A 16,102-nucleotide genomic window follows, 5' to 3' on the forward strand; every position below is an offset into this window, starting at 1 on the left:
TATGATGCTATTACAGATAATTTTATCATTATGCTGACTCTGAAATGATCCATTTCATGATTTTAGCACAATAGTCTCCAATAAGCTCCTAGAAGTGAATCTAACACCAATTTTTGTCTCCATAGTAAGTTTCCTAAGAGGGCCAAGGCTTGAAGGAAGCAAAAGAGTTGAGCAGGCAAAGAAAGTTGGTTCTAGCAAAGATAAATAAACACGTTCAAGCCAAAAGGGCTCTGTAACCCTCTACCCAACCCCTTTCCTCCACCCTGACTACAGGCACAATGTAGGACTGTCCTAGGCAAAAGGGATGCACTGTCACCCTGACTCTGGGTGATTCTGAAGAGGTTGGATTAAGGGCAGCATTTTGAATGAACTTTAATAAGCAGAAGAAATAGATAAGGTTATTTGTGGACTGATTAATCTGAGAGTCCTCTCAAGTATAAACAGGAATGTCTAGAGGTGAGAAGACCAGTTTCCAAGACTGTTCCAAAATAGAAAGACTGCCCCGGCTGGTTTTTCTCAGTGGTTAGAGCATAGGCCCTCACACCAAATGTTCTCAAGTTCAATTCCTGGTCAAGGGCATGTACTTGGTTTTCAGGTTCGATCCCTAGCCCTGGTCAGGGTGTGCATGTGGGAGGCAACCAATCAATGTGTCTCTCCCACAACAATGTTTCTCTCTCTCACCCTCTCACCCTCCCTTCCACTCTCTCTAAAAATCAATGGGAAAAAAATATCCTCAGGTGAGGATTAATAAAAATGATAATAAAATAAAAACAAAAAAAGAAAGTCCAGAGTTTTCACTAAGATACTAATAGCAAACTTAGTGAGTGATATGGGCATATCAAAGGTCAGATGTCCAGGAAACAGACTGTCAGACTTGGTGACAATTAGATGTGAGAGATTTAGGAGACGAAAAGTGATGTTCAGATACTTGGGTCCCTGGATGTTATGATAAAATATAACATATAGAGAGTGCATGAAAGGGTAAGTTCCATGTAGACAAGTTATTTCAAATTTTCTGATATCCAAGTCAAGAGACTGAAAACTGAGCATACAAGCCTGCAGGTCTTGAAAGATTATCTAAGCTATAGGAACATTCGTGGGAACAGGCAGGTGGGGACAACACAAGGAAGAGGGCAAGATAAGCCAGGGTAGTTTGGGAAGATAAAAGAAGACAAACTGAAAGACAGAGCCCTGGGAACTACCCACATTTTGGTGTCTGGATGTACAAGTGGCACATCCGCAGAAAACTAAGTAGAAGCTGGAAGAGAAGGGGAAACTATGGAAAGGTCATTGCAGGTGAAAGAGTTTTCATAACAGTGTGATCAAGGTCATCAGCTGTCACAGAGAGACGAGGTACTAGAGAACAGAAAAGTGACCACTGGATGGAGAACCAAAAAGGGCAACACATGATGGCAGGGTCCTTCACAATCGATTGGTAGGGAGTGTGGGCTGAGTAGAGATTAGGAACTCGGGAGAATAAAGGTGGGCTACTTTTCTAAAATGATCGATTTGGAATGAAGGAGAAAGGGCACAGTGCAATGATATGTGTTGAGCAAAGTTGTTTTTATTTCTTTTTCCGGGACTTGAATATATATCTATGTATACATATACACTGAGATATATGTATTCCCTCCCCTCATGGTGAGCATCTATCTGTCCTGGACCACCTTGAGCTCTTCCTGCACTGCTTTCTCTCTATGCTGGCTCATTTTATAATCGATTGATTTCCTTGAACACCAGTTGGTCTGCCTTGCACTGGAGCTCTAATATGCATAACATGCTCAATCAGCCCTCTGTGGCTGCCTCACTTTCCAGCCCGGACAGCTCAGGCGGTGAGCAGAGGTTAATTGCTGTGCCCAGGTATAGTATATGTCAGTGGTGACAGTACAATTAGAACTTGTGACCAGTGATTTTCCATGTAATCAACTTGCTCACAACCTGGACTGCCTCCTGCCACATGTGACCTGGTGTGACAGCATGATAAGTACTCTGGTTTGAAACTGTATGACGCGAGTTGAAAATTCAAGGATTGCAGGTGCCTGGTTATAAGAATGCAGTGCCGAAACACTGGGTGCTAAATAACAATAAAAATCTCATCTCGTAATATTAGAAATTTCTAGGGACATCGGCCCATGCTGTCACAGCAGATAATTCTAAAGGGGCACCAACAAGGGGAAAATACATCAAATTAGGTGGTATTTACAGGAAGTGTGGCAGCTGATGTGATAAGTAGGAGGGACACTGTCAGAAATGGAACCAGATTGTGAATGAGATGAGAGGGGGGCAGACGGATGGGAAGGCAGAGGCCAGTGCCACAAATGGAAAACAGAGTTTAAAATGTAAGAGATATTACATTGAATTTGTTCCAGCAAACATATATTTTACAAACTAACTGTGACAGCCATCACCGTGACAGATTTTCTCCAGACCATTCAGAGTCAGCACCTCCTTTCATTTTTTCTTTTTCTTAATCACTCTTTAAAGTAACCTCTCAAAGGAATACACTTCTTTTTATTTCTACAGAATAGATAATACTGCTTTTGAAAACACTAAAACTTTATGAGACAAAAACCTTTAATGAGTTGAAGAGATTTATAAGAAACTACAGGCCCGGTGCACAAAATCCATGCAAGGGGCTCAGCCCTCGCAGCAGCAGTTGCTGCCTTGGCCCTTGCAGCCCCGGCTGCCTCAGCCCTCATAGCCCCAGCTTTGTCTGGAAGATTGTCTAGAGGGTTGTCAGGAAGGTTGTTTGGCTGTTTGGTATAATTAGCATATTAGCTCTTTATTATATTGGATGTTAATTCTTTTGTAACTAAAGATAGTTAACTTTAGTTTCCAGAGAAAAACATTTATCATGATGGCTGTTAAAAATTCAGAACAGTAAGAAGAGCAGGAAAACATAACTTAGAACTGGCATAGCTAAATAAAAGACAGTCAGGTTCATGTCAGTTCAGAATCATGTGACCACAGGTCAAACTTTGCAGATGTGCAAATAATAAAGCTTCCCAACATGGAATGCCCATAACTTTCAGCTCATTCCATTTAGAAGTAATTATTCTCAAAGTCATAGTTAACAAGATGGAAAGAACATAGGGTTTTCCTCAGGTAAGAGCCTGTAGGTTCAAGGACTGAGGGAGATGTAGTGTGAAGGACTGACTATACCGTAGCACCTGCACCCATGCTGCTCTGTCACCCGGGCCATGACTCAGTGACCTTCAGAAGCATAGCTAGGCTCATATTCACTGGAATGAAAATAGCGGCTCTTACCTTGCTCTCAGAATTAATGAGACTGTTTTTTAAGAACTCATGGCTGCTGAGTCCTAATTATTATTATTATCCTAAGCCATCCTCACAATAAACCCTCTGATACAAGCGATCTGGAGGAGGCAAAGAGCACAGGAAACAAAGAGGCAGGTGTGCGGGCTTTCTTAGAAGTGAGAATAGAGTCGCAAGCATGATGAGGCTCTTAAAATGTTTAAACCTTTTCTCTGACAAAACACCATATTGGAAAGGATTATAATTTAATTGTTTTTATTTTCTCCTAAACATCATAAAGGAGAAAAATAAAAGAGGAGACATACTTCTTTATTTTAATACCATATCAAGCTCAAGATTTCAAACACCTCTCACTTTGCCAATGTTGAACTTACTCATGAAATTATACCCTGGGTCTGTGCAATTAACTGTTCTTTGCCATTGAATACATCTGGGCCCTCATCTGCATCTTCGCAGGCCAACATCAAGATCATGGGAATTCTCCTGACAACATTTCTGTTGCCAAGTGTCACCAAGAGTGGATGCTGAGATGCCCGTGCAAACTGCCCTTGACTTATGCCCTGACATACCCACAATAATAATTCTTAAGAGGACTGTGGCTCCTAAGAGAATACACTTCACATGACCTCACTCTTATTAACTCAAAATTCAGTTGTGCTGATTCACTTCCCTTCTCCTCCCAGTGGAGAATAGATTATAATTACAAGCCCAGTCCCTCTAATTATGGATTTTAGATGCTTGTTAAAATGTTCCTTCATTGTTGGCCTCTAGAATTTTGCTGGCTTGCAAAACTGCATTGACTAAACCAACAATGTATTGCAGTAGGAAAGTGAATTGCAGTGTAGAAACATAATTCATTTTACACAATCTAGGGAAATCATATCAATAGGAAAACACGTAGGAAGATCCCAAAAATAAGTACACTTATAATGCCACCAACCTATCTCTTTGTCTATCTCTCTACAGTTTTTCAAAGCTCAGCCTACCCTTTTCATCCAGATAGGTCAATAGAACAGAGCTTGATTCTGTCCCTTCTACAGCATAATCCAATGGTATGTTTCCATTAACATCCTGGAGAAGGACATTGGCTCCAGCCTGTAAGTGAAAAAAACAAATATAACGTATGTATACTGTTAACATAGATAGGTCAATCCTTTCATTTCTATCTTAGTCAGAAAACAGGTACACAATAGTTTACATCAGATACAATCCTATGGAATACTGGAATTATTTTTATGACAAACACATTAAATATTTTTGAGAAATCTGACAGTCTAAAAATGTTCAACTGACCATTGAAAGACCTGAGTCCCAACTACTTTTCCCCATCCCTCTTGCTAAACTCAAAATCAAATCCATGGTTACTGAACCACTCAGGCCAGTGTGCTGGCTACCCCTATACAGCCTGTCTTGTTTCTATGAACCCTATGTCTTCAGAGTCCAAATGAAAACCCTTGTATGAACTTTGATCTTCCCCAAACTATTTCATAAAATCTTCATGCCCTTTGCTCTCCACAGAAACTCATCTCAGAGCTGTTCTCATACCATGATGTTTTCATAAGGCTTTCGTTTTTCCAGAAACTTTTCTAAGAAAAAGCATAATCTGTAGGCATTAATAAATGGAATATACTATATATGGTTCTTGCAAATCCTTTAGCTTCAAAGGGCCCTCCATCAAACATCTCTGAGCACACTTGCTCCACCCTTTGCCATCTCAGCTTAAATACAATGATCAATGTGCTTTTTCTCTAAAAAGCCTGGTCACATAAATTGTCACCATTGCTTTACATTGTTTAATGAGCTCCATACAATGGATTAGGCATGGTTTACATATTTTCTCCAAGGGCAAGACATGAACACGTTCCCAGTGTCCAAGATTTCCCATACACCTACCCATAACATGTCGTTAAGCTGAGGCCAAACAAATGCCAAGTGTCCCCTTGTTGTTTTGTAGTGAGTAGGCATCTGTATTGCAATATAAATATAGTTCTATAGTTCATATAATATCCAAATTCATAACTTTACATAAAATGTTGTCACATTCATAATTTAATATATTAAAATGTGGAGGTTTGCCTTTTGTGTGTGAGTGTGTGCGTGCGTGTGTGTGTGTGTGTGTGTGTGCGCACGCGCACATATGTGTATGTATAAATATCCTACACCTTAGGTTTTCTAAAAGACTGCTCTAAATATATTATAAGCAAACAAAAAGTAGGCAAAAGTTGTATAATGTCCCATATCTTAATACTTTCCAATCAGATACGCTAAGCTGCTTACCTCACCATTTAGAGTTTATTACATTACACATTCTATACCCATAGAAAGATACCCCTTTATGTGAATAAATCAAGTTATTTATTTCAGATTTTCATTTACATAAGGAAATCAAGCAATTTTAAGATCCCAAAGACTTCAGGTTATTTTCTTAGTGCATTTGATTTCATTTTTTTTTTATTTAGAGTTTGAAAGGTAATTATTTGAGGCACTGTTCTGAAGTAGACTTTGCTAATAATTTCACTCCTTTAGTCTCCAACCATGAGAATAAGATTTTACATAGGTACCCAAGTATCAATTATTAAAGAATCAATTAAGGCACAAACCAATAGGGTGTTGTTACCAATTTCAATACTAGTAGGTGGGAGATAATCAAGTAATTCTTTTTCCCAATGCATACACATTTCAGATAGACTCTTATCTATGCCAAACATCTGGGCACAAAGCAATGGTGAATCTAATTAGGAGCCATTTATTATCAATCACAACAAAAATAACTAGGAGAGCGACTTGAGAGAGGTGGGACACTTGGAGGAACATGTCTATTCTTTCAGAAGTAATGGGGCTCTTTCAGAGAAAGTCTGAAAGTGAAACATGGTTCTGAATATTTTTTCTGGACTCATTCATTGAAATTTCACCCCATTAATCACTCACTGGGCTATGCTGCTAAATTACCAGGTATAATGCCTTGCACAGAAGTCAGACTTTTCTAATCCCAGATCACATCTTATTCCTCTTTATATTCCCAACACTTATTACACTGCCTGGCACATACGGGGTACTAACAAAGATTTATTGAAATAAATGGAAAATAAGGAGCCAAACACTGACTTAAACTAATTATTAAAAATTGAAGCAAAGAGTTATAATTTTCATAATAATTTTTAAACTAAGTTTCCTGACTTTTCCTTTCAAGGGTGTAGAGATAATATTACAAAGTCACTATATGCATATGTATGTTTCCTGCCTTCAATCTTTCCATATGGATGATGAAGGGAAGCAGAGATTGCCACCCCAAAGTTTGCCTCTGGGTATATTGTTTTTAAGATGGGTTATAAAGGAACAAAGGACTCAGGGAAAACCTTTCACATCCCCTGCAACTGATGAAACAAATGTAGATAGAGGGCCTGCCCAAGGAAGGAAGACAGCCTCACAAATAACTACATTTTCACATAAACTCCTGTGTGACAGGCAGAAAGGAAGCTAACAAAACCCATTTTTCCAAGTTCTCTCTGCATCCCATTGATAAAGATGGCCCAGCAAACATTTATTTATCAACCATTTGTCTTCTGTCTCCCTATGAATTGCCTTCCTGCCCTTTGAAGTCCCAAACCACAGCCACTCTTTTCCTTGGCTTTAGAATGGCATATAAACCTCAGCTGCCCAGTACTTCTTTGGGTCTCTGATGTTATGGCACTACCGAATGTGCATTCACATAATAGACTTGGGATATTTTCTCCTTTGAATATGTCTCTGTTAATTTGATTATTAGCCCAGCTAGAAGAACTTAGATAGTGAAGGAAAGTTTTTTCTTAGCTCCACAATGACATTTATGAAAGTTAGTCTTCCCCCCTCCCTCCTTCCCTTTCTTCTTCCCTCCCTCTCTTCTTTCTTGTTTGCTTTGTGGGCTAGCGTGCCCAACAGGCCCTGGTCCTGGTGCTCTGCTCCCACCTCTCAGGCCATCTGGTTTTTATAGATGTCCATAGACAGGCTGGCCATGTGCAATAACAACACAGATCCTAAAGGATCCCTGGAGAAGCTGTATTTCTTGAATTAGAATTCTGAAATTGTATATCTATTTTTAAAAAACACCATTGGTAAGATCCATAGCTGATTATTATTCTTAGACTGACTAACTTAGAAGGTAATGTGCAATTATAGTTGTTAATGGATCCCATTGGAAATAAGACGCTGATGATTTTCAAATCAGGATGTTTCCTAGAAATGTCAGACTTCTCTTAACATCATCAGGATGGTCTCATTTCTAGCATACAGAAAGGGAATTTGTAGCATTTATAAGGTATTGTGTTAGTACTTAAAAGAAAAAACACACACTTTGAACCAATCAGGAACATAAAATGGATTTTCTCAACTTTGTAAAGCAAGAGCTAAGAAATAATTCAAATCAATAAAAAGATCACTCTTGACAATGTCCATTTTTAGTTTAGAATTTGAAACATGTCCTAAAATACTATTTTTCTCTTCTAAGACATGGCATTCTTAAATATCTTTTTAAAAATGTTCTTTCTAAAATTTAAAATTTTATTCCATACGTAAGTGTCCACTATATGATTTTTCAGCTATAATTATAAAAGCCTGAGAAAAGTGCTCCAGAATAGGTGTGCATGTTAATTATATTGTCTCCTTGGATACACAGCTCATAATGAGGATGCCCCAGTAAACAGTAACTTTAATTTCCTCATGTGCTGGTTTGCACATTTCATTGTGTACACAGTGGTCTTATTTCAGGGTATGAGAAACAGAGCAAGTTGAGGATTTTAGACTAGATTTTCAAATATAGGACAAAGAATATTCAAACCTGCACTTATTTTCTGAAACAATAACTTTAGCAATCACTATACAAAATTACTAAATCTTAAGTAACATTTTAAAATTATCGAATGCTATCCTTTATAAAAACATATGATTAGGAATTGGGTGTGTAAAAAAGGACATTGAGAGAATAGATGGAAGACATACATACATTTTTATGATTCAAGAGAACTCATTTAAAGTTGATGTCTAAGACCTAAGGGTGTGTGTGTGTGTGTGTGTGTGTACGTGTGTGAAATACCTTCTTGGTTTTACTTTCCTACACTTAATCACCAGAGGTCAAATTCCTTACACTGAGAGAAGTGATTATCCTTTGTTTAAATAAAACAAGAAATTCCAAATTAAGTTAAAGTAGCGTTAGTAAGAACAGCTCAACAACAAAAAATACTATCTTTGTACAATACAGATTCTGAGGCAAGTTATTCAATGTGGCTTCAGGAAAATCAATCAATTACACAGTGATTGGTTTTCATCAGGGAAATGAAAGTAATCAATGTTATATATGCAAAATCAACAGAAACTTCTCAAATGTTTTCTGTAACTGGGGACTAGTTCCTACTGGGAGCCCTAATCACATTTCCTCTTTAATTATTCAAACTGGGAGGCTGCCTGACTTCCAATTTGTCCTAGTCCTACTATGTCCTAAGTACTGAAAATGGAATTCAAATATCTCATTCCTCCCAAATATGAATCTTATTTACTGCCTATCAGGTGACATAAGAACAAATAAATATTCTTTTACTTTATGTAACAATTTAGTGTCAGTGAATATACTTATCAATTGTTTCATTTAGTAATAAATCTCTAACACACTAAAAATTAAATTTTCATGAGAGATACCTAATGGCATTTTAATAATCAAATACCACTTTTCATATGCTAATACTTTTTGGTAACTTTTTAATTTTGATGCAATTTCAGGTTCAAAAATGTTACTTATTTTTTATTGTTACACTATTACAGCTGTCCCTACCCCACCCCCTTGCCCACCTCCACCCAGCCTCACCCCCATCCCTCTGGCCATCACCACACTGTTGACTGTGTCTACGAGTTATGCATACATGTTCTTTGACTTCATTCCACTGATGCAAGCATCCACTATATAATTTTTAGACACAGAGGGAAGATGGGCAAATTGGAGTGATGCTGCCACAAACCAAGAAATGCTTGGGCCTCCAGGAGCTGGGAGAGACCAAGAAGGGCCCTCCATAGGGGTTTCAGAGGGTGCGTGGCCCTGCTGGCACCTTGGTTTCGGATTCTGAACTCCAGATTTGTGAGACAACAAATTTCTGTTGTTTTAAGCCATTCCTTTTGTAGTACTTTCTTATAGCAACCCTAGGAAATTAATATTCTTAATACTCTATCTTTTATCCAAACTTACTAATTATTTATACGTTTCCCCCTCTATCCCCTTTCCTCTCCCTCTCTCTCTCTCTCTCTTTCCTGTATTTCTTCTGAATCACTTAAAACTGAGTCAGAGATACCCTGTCCCTTTATCCCTGAATATTTACTATTTAGAACAAGGATATTCTTCTGGCACAAAAGTTATGAAAATCAGAAAATTTTAATGTTAATAAGTGCTGTTATCTAAATCATAGTTCATACACAATTGTCATTAATATTTCTAATTATATCCTGGTCGCTCTTTTCCCCTGACTCAGGGGACTTTCCAAGGTCACCCAATGCATTTAGTTGTCCTATTTCTTTAGTGTCCTACAATTTAGAACAGTTCCTTTGCCTTTTTTTAAGATCTTCTATGATGTGTCCTTACAATAAGATTTTTGGCAGGGAAAACAGAGGGGATGGCATGTTCTTTCCATTGTGTCATATCAGAAGATACATGCTGTCCCTTGATCCCATAACTTTCATCACCTGGTTAAGGTGAACTTTTTTGTTTTGCAATGAAAATTTGCAGCAAAGAATCCATGAGTTCATGCTGATATTAATAAACAAATGAATGCCTGAATTTAGGGGAGAAGAAAAAGCTTTTCCTTACAATATAATAACAGCTAATAAATGTGGGAAAATGATAAAATTAGAATTTACCATTCAATATAGTAATAACTGATTCAGATGAGAGTTATCAAGGGATACTAACACTAAAGCAAATGTCTGATGAGGAATAAAACATTTACATAGTCTTCAAAAATGTTGCCTCAAATACGCATTTATGGCTATTTGTATTCCTTTTCTACATTATCTTGTCAAGAACTTTGTCTATTTAAAAACCAGGGTTGTGCTTTAGCTGGTTTGGCTCAATGGATAGAGCATCAGCCTGCGAAAGGAAAGGCCGATCCTGGTCAAGGGCATATACCTATGTTGCAGGCTCCTCCGCAGCCCGGGGCCTGGTCAGGGCCCTTGCAGGAGCAACCAATCGATGTGTTTCTCTCACATGGATATTTCCCTCTGTCTTTCTCTCTCTCTTCCACTCTCTCTAAAAATCAATGGAAAAATGTCCTTGGTGAGAATTTAAAAAGTAATAATAATAAATAAATAAATATATAAATCAGGATTGTGTTTTTTGTTAATATTAAAAACTACTTATAGCTTCTTAGCATAAACTCTTTAGAGTTCAGCACAAAACTTCTAAGAACTAATCTATTTGAAATGCTGTGTTCAAATATGATAAATCATAAATGGATAATACAACTTAATTTGATTTTCATTATGCTTCCCTCAAACAGATATATCCAATACATTACATAAATTATTTATTTATATTTCTTTGAGAAACTATATTGGAAAACATTTTATATTACATCCATATCCTATAAAGTTTGGAGGTACATTAGCATATTAATGTCTCTTCAAAGCCCTGCACTAAATACCAGTGAAGAGTGTCCCCAAATTTTTCAAATTCATTTGGCCAAAAATACCCTATATTGGGGATATGTAATAATAGTCATTGCTGAACTATTCATGAAGTCTCATATTAAACAGTAAAAGCTGCTATCCTACAAAAAATGCACATTCAAAAAAGGAAAGAGCTTTAGATAAGGAGAGATCAAAATAGGGCTTCTTATATGAAAGTCCACAAAATTTTAATTATGTATTTTCCACTATTTTACATTCATAAAGGTAGGGATTTTGGTGAAACTATTGGAAACTGGAAAATAGAATATTAGCACTCAGAGAGTTGCAAAATAGAAATACAAAAAGACAAGGGAGTGTTTGAGTTAGAGGCAATAGGAAGCAGAGGAGAAAGAGGAAGGCACTTCCCTCGGCATACTGACAAGAAATGAGGCTTCAGGTGAGGAAAGCCTGGCTCTGTGTGCAGGGTTACTGTTCGCTGGCTTTGTGTCCAAGGTCAAACCACCTAATCCTGGCCTTCAGTTTGCAAAGTGGAGCCAACTGTTAGTATTTAAGTATCTTACAAATATCTTCAGCATAAGCCTATTCAGCACCCAGCCCAATGCTTGACATACAGTAGGCACTCAATAACTTGTATCTAAACTAACAAAAGTAGCAGGAAGATAAAGAGTACCTTAGGAAATGAATTATTTGCAAACACAACCATAAACTATATAGTATATTAAATCATCCACCCTTCTCTGCCAGCAAAATTTTTAGCTAAGTTTAAGAATTCAAATCCTTAAAAGAATGATACAAAATGAAATCGTTGAAAGAGAGAAGAGAAATTCAGGTCTGAGCTCCTTGAAATATTAAAGACGGTAGATGAAATTCGTTGACTCCCCTTCACTCTTGCCATCCAATATGTTGGACAAAACCAACAACGAGAAAATAAAATAATTTTAGTCAGAGGCAAACAATACGTATAAAATGTCATTCCCAGAATACACAGGCCAACATTAACATTTTTCCATGCAATCTTTGTAGCAAACCAGAAAAAAAATAACAGAATGCCTTCTATGATTACTGGTATTGAAAGAAAAATGCAACATGCCCTGAGATGTATAAGGGAACACTTTATAAATCTGCATCTTAAAATCAAACCAAATGTGCCTCACTGGTATGGCTCAGCTCAGTTGGTTGAGCATTATCCCATGCACCAAGAGGTCATAGGTTCATATCCCTATGGTGACACCTGCCCAGGTTGTGGGCCCCATCCCCAGTAAGGGGCGCCAGAAGGCAGCAGATTGATGTTTCTATCTCTCCTCTCTCTAAAATCAATAAAAACATATTTTAAAAAATGTAACAAAATACATTTATAAAATATTAAGTGGAAACTTACAGGTACCTCTAAAAGAGATCTCAAAAAAAATGTGTCCAATTCATTTATTTCCAAGTAATTACTACTTAGGTCTGTGATGGCGAACCTTTTGAGCTCGGCGTGTCAGCATTTTGAAAAACCCTAACTTGACTCTGGTGCCGTGTCACATATAGAAATTTTTTGATCTTTGCAACCATAGTAAAAAAAAGATTTTATATTTTTGATATTTATTTTATATATTTAAATGCCATGTAACAAAGAAAAATAACCAAAAAAAATGAGTTCACGTGTCACCTCTGACATGCGTGTCATAGGTTCGCCATCACTGACTTAGGTTTTGAAAGTCTGTCTTCCACCCACTGACTTAGGAAAGCAATGTGGAGCTTTCTCTATTGCTCACACCCAATTATATGAGAATTAAAAAAAAATTCAAAGAACTGCTAAATCTTCAAACAAATCAGAACAAAGACAGCAAACTGTTTTTATAAAAAGACAAGCAAATCAATGAGTCCCACCCCCCCCACCCCCCCCAATGAAATGAAATCACTGTAGAAAAAATGATAGTAGATACTGACTCAAAAGGGCAACCAAAAGCAGTCAGGAATAACAGAAGCACGTGATCTAGTATAGTACCTACGCTCTCTATCCTGCATCATTTTATATTTATTTTTATTATTGAGCCTATGTCCCAAGTTTCCTTTCCTATTAGTCCTACATAAGGTCCGCCGGTCTAACAGTCCTCCTTACCAAGGGGACCAGGGCTCCAGGTCTCTGCCGGCCAGCGGAATCATTCAAACAAGCCAATTGCATCCTCCCATCAGAACCACTGGGAACCACACACTCTTGATAGCACAAAGCTTGCCTCCCACAGCCCCTGGTTGCCCCCCGGCCAGCTTGATTGCCCCTACCTTGCCCCCCTGCCAGCCTCATCGCCCCTAACTGCCTCTGCCTCGGCTCTCAGCCTAAGCTGCAGTTTGGCTACCCTCTGCCAGAGGTGACCTGACCAATCAGGGGAAGCCACCACCCCCATCATCCCGCTGCTGCTGCCACTGGTGGCCACTATGGCTGACTGAGCCTCAAGCCGGCCCTGGGCAGCGGCAGCCACCATCTGCGGCTTGCCTGAGCCTTGGGAGGCTGCTGCAGCTTTGTCTGGAAGGACGTCTGGATGGTCATCTGGTAGATGTCCACCCTAATTAGCATATTACCCTTTTATTAGTATAGATTATTCAGAGAGTAACCCCTCTCATTCTGAAATATTTATGCCACGAAGGGAACTGGTGAACAAACTCAAATCTTTCTAACCCTAGCCATTGAGTCATGACCTCTTTTTCCAAACTCAGTTGAGACATCACAGTCAGGGAGAGAAGCTGTCAGGTAGGGTGTGCACCAGCAGAAATCTGAAACAGAGAACTACCCCTGAAAACCACTGGGGAATGGGCTGAGAAGGAAGGACCAAAGCCTTGGCATAGGCTGTCCTTATTGTACTGCAGTCTGACCAACCAAAGGACAGCTGAGCTTCTGCCTGCCCACAATCATGAAAACTGAGACCTGGGGGGGAAGCGTCATAGGTCTCTGGTCTTTTTTTTTAATATATTTTATTGATTTTTTACAGAGAGGAAGGGAGAGAGATAGAGAGTTAGAAACATTGAGGAGAGAGAAACATCGATCAGCTGCCTCCTGCACATCTCCTACTGGGGATGTGTCCGCAACCCAGGTACATGCCCTTGACCGGAATCGAACCTGGGACCTTTCAGTCCGCAGGCCAACGCTCTATCCACTGAGCCAAACTGGTTTCGGCAGGTCTCTGGTCTTAAGCAGAGACTTTCCCACAGATCTCCACTATTTAAGCAGAGAATGAAAACTAGAAGCATGTAGCTTTCTTTCGGGTTCTAGATTTGGGGCAGATAACAGAAGACCATATACTTAGAGAATCCACTTATTCATTAAGGAACTATGTATCAAGCCCTCATTATGATTAAGGTATAGTTTGAGATTTTAATGATTGCAAATGTTTGCAGCAATAAACAATTTTAAACTTACTGTATTACAAAATTTACAGTATAACTGTTACAATAGTCACAATTATATTGGAAAACATATTCACTGCTCCATCTGTAAACATCCTGAAGTGAGTAATTGCTACTTTGGAGCACGTAAGTATTTATCTGTAGCCTTGCTAACGTGCTAAATGACAAACCATGTCAAGTAAACAAAATATGTAAGAAAGAAAGCATAATTGTAGAATTCTAAGTGGTTAGGGTATGAATAGCATTTACAGTCATGCTAAAGAAATCTCTACATATTGGCATGACAAAAGTCTGACATGATGATAAGGGGAGGATGGGCACATGTATGTATCTAATTGAGAGTATGTGTTGAGGGTATGTGTTTTACATTATAATCTTTCACTTGCCTTATTTTATTGACTATTTGAGCATCTCACATATATACATTTTTTATTTTGCATTCCACATTATGAAGTTCTAAAAGTATTTTCTAATTTGTGCCATATTCAAACACCAGTGCTCAATAACTCTAATAATTTTCTAGTTTTAAAAAATAATCTCACCATAATTTTTTGTTTCCAAGATTTTAAAAAGCTTTTTGGTTATTCAAGAATAAATGATAAAGACTGAAAAGTGATTCACTCAAAGTATGTCAAACTTTATTCCCTGAAAACCTTGACATATTTATTTTAATAAGTTCATATATATATATATCTTTCTAGCATGTAGTATCAATACATCTATGCCCTGAATACATGCTTTTAAAATATCTTCAGACTCTACTCCATGGCTAGCCTGCTGACAGAGGAACAATAGACATCTCTGCTGTTTTGCACAATGTGATTTCATAGGGAATGCTCTCTGAATAACTTTGCTCAGATCTCACTTCTTTTCTGATGACTGGATTAAAGATTTTCATATATCTGCAGCATGCCAGATCTGAAATTTCACATTTAATTTTTCAATGTGCCCACAGTTGCTAAGTTACTCTGCTCTGTTAGCAGTTCTAAAGCTGTGATGAATCTGCACATTTGAACAGTTCATTGCACTTGAGCCACAAGAAACTTTTTTTTTTGGGGGGGGGGGCATTAATTATTTCAAAAGAAAAATAATTTGAGTAAAATATTGTAAGATATTTGTATTGGGAAAAATGATTACCTGTGTTCCTGACTAATCATCTCAGCCTGTTTCTCTCTCCTATTAAAAATTTGGGGCGGGTATGATTTGATACATATCCTAGAGCCATTTAACAAATGTTACTATTATACATAATTTCAATAAATAATGATAAATGAAGGATAAAGTGTCACATGTATTAGTTTTATTTTTAAAGGGGTGAGAGGCAATAGTGAATTGCTGAATTATTACTATTACATAATACTGAGAGACCTTTGAAATATTCCCACTCCTCATAATCAGAAGGCTGAGGGGAGGTATTAGAAAATGAATAGCCATTTACTAAGTGATGCTCAGTAATGTCTTTATCATTGTCTCACTTCAGTAACAATGGGGATAAGCTGGAAATTGGAGTGAATATTTTCTCCATCCTTGGCCTGTTTGTGTTTGAACATCTGATGTTAGTAACTTTATTGCCTGTTGGATGAAGTGTGTCATGGACTGTGTCTAATGGGCACTGTAGAACTACCGTATTTGCCGGCGTATAAGACGACTGGGCGTATAAGACGACCCCCTAACATTTCCACTCAAAATACAGAGTTTGTTATATACTCGCCATATAAGACTACCCCCTCTTCCACACACCTTCCACACACCAAATAAAAGGTAAAACAATATCAGATTTGATTTTAACATTTTAATTTAT

At 37.9% G+C, this 16,102-nt stretch overlaps 1 protein-coding gene across 1 annotated transcript in view; it reads right to left on the reverse strand.

The window, feature by feature from the left end:
* The window catches only part of MYO16 (myosin XVI), a 439,204-nt gene that overhangs the window by 348,341 nt on the left and 74,761 nt on the right, over positions 1 to 16,102 (reverse strand). Inside the window, exon 5 of the mRNA XM_006770695.2 lies at positions 4,263 to 4,371. Coding sequence (XP_006770758.1) covers positions 4,263 to 4,371 — 109 coding nt within the window. The remainder of the gene's footprint in view (positions 1 to 4,262; positions 4,372 to 16,102) is intronic.

This window comes from Myotis davidii, unplaced genomic scaffold (assembly GCF_000327345.1).
Source record: "Myotis davidii unplaced genomic scaffold, ASM32734v1 scaffold242, whole genome shotgun sequence".
Taxonomy (NCBI): domain Eukaryota; kingdom Metazoa; phylum Chordata; class Mammalia; order Chiroptera; family Vespertilionidae; genus Myotis; species Myotis davidii.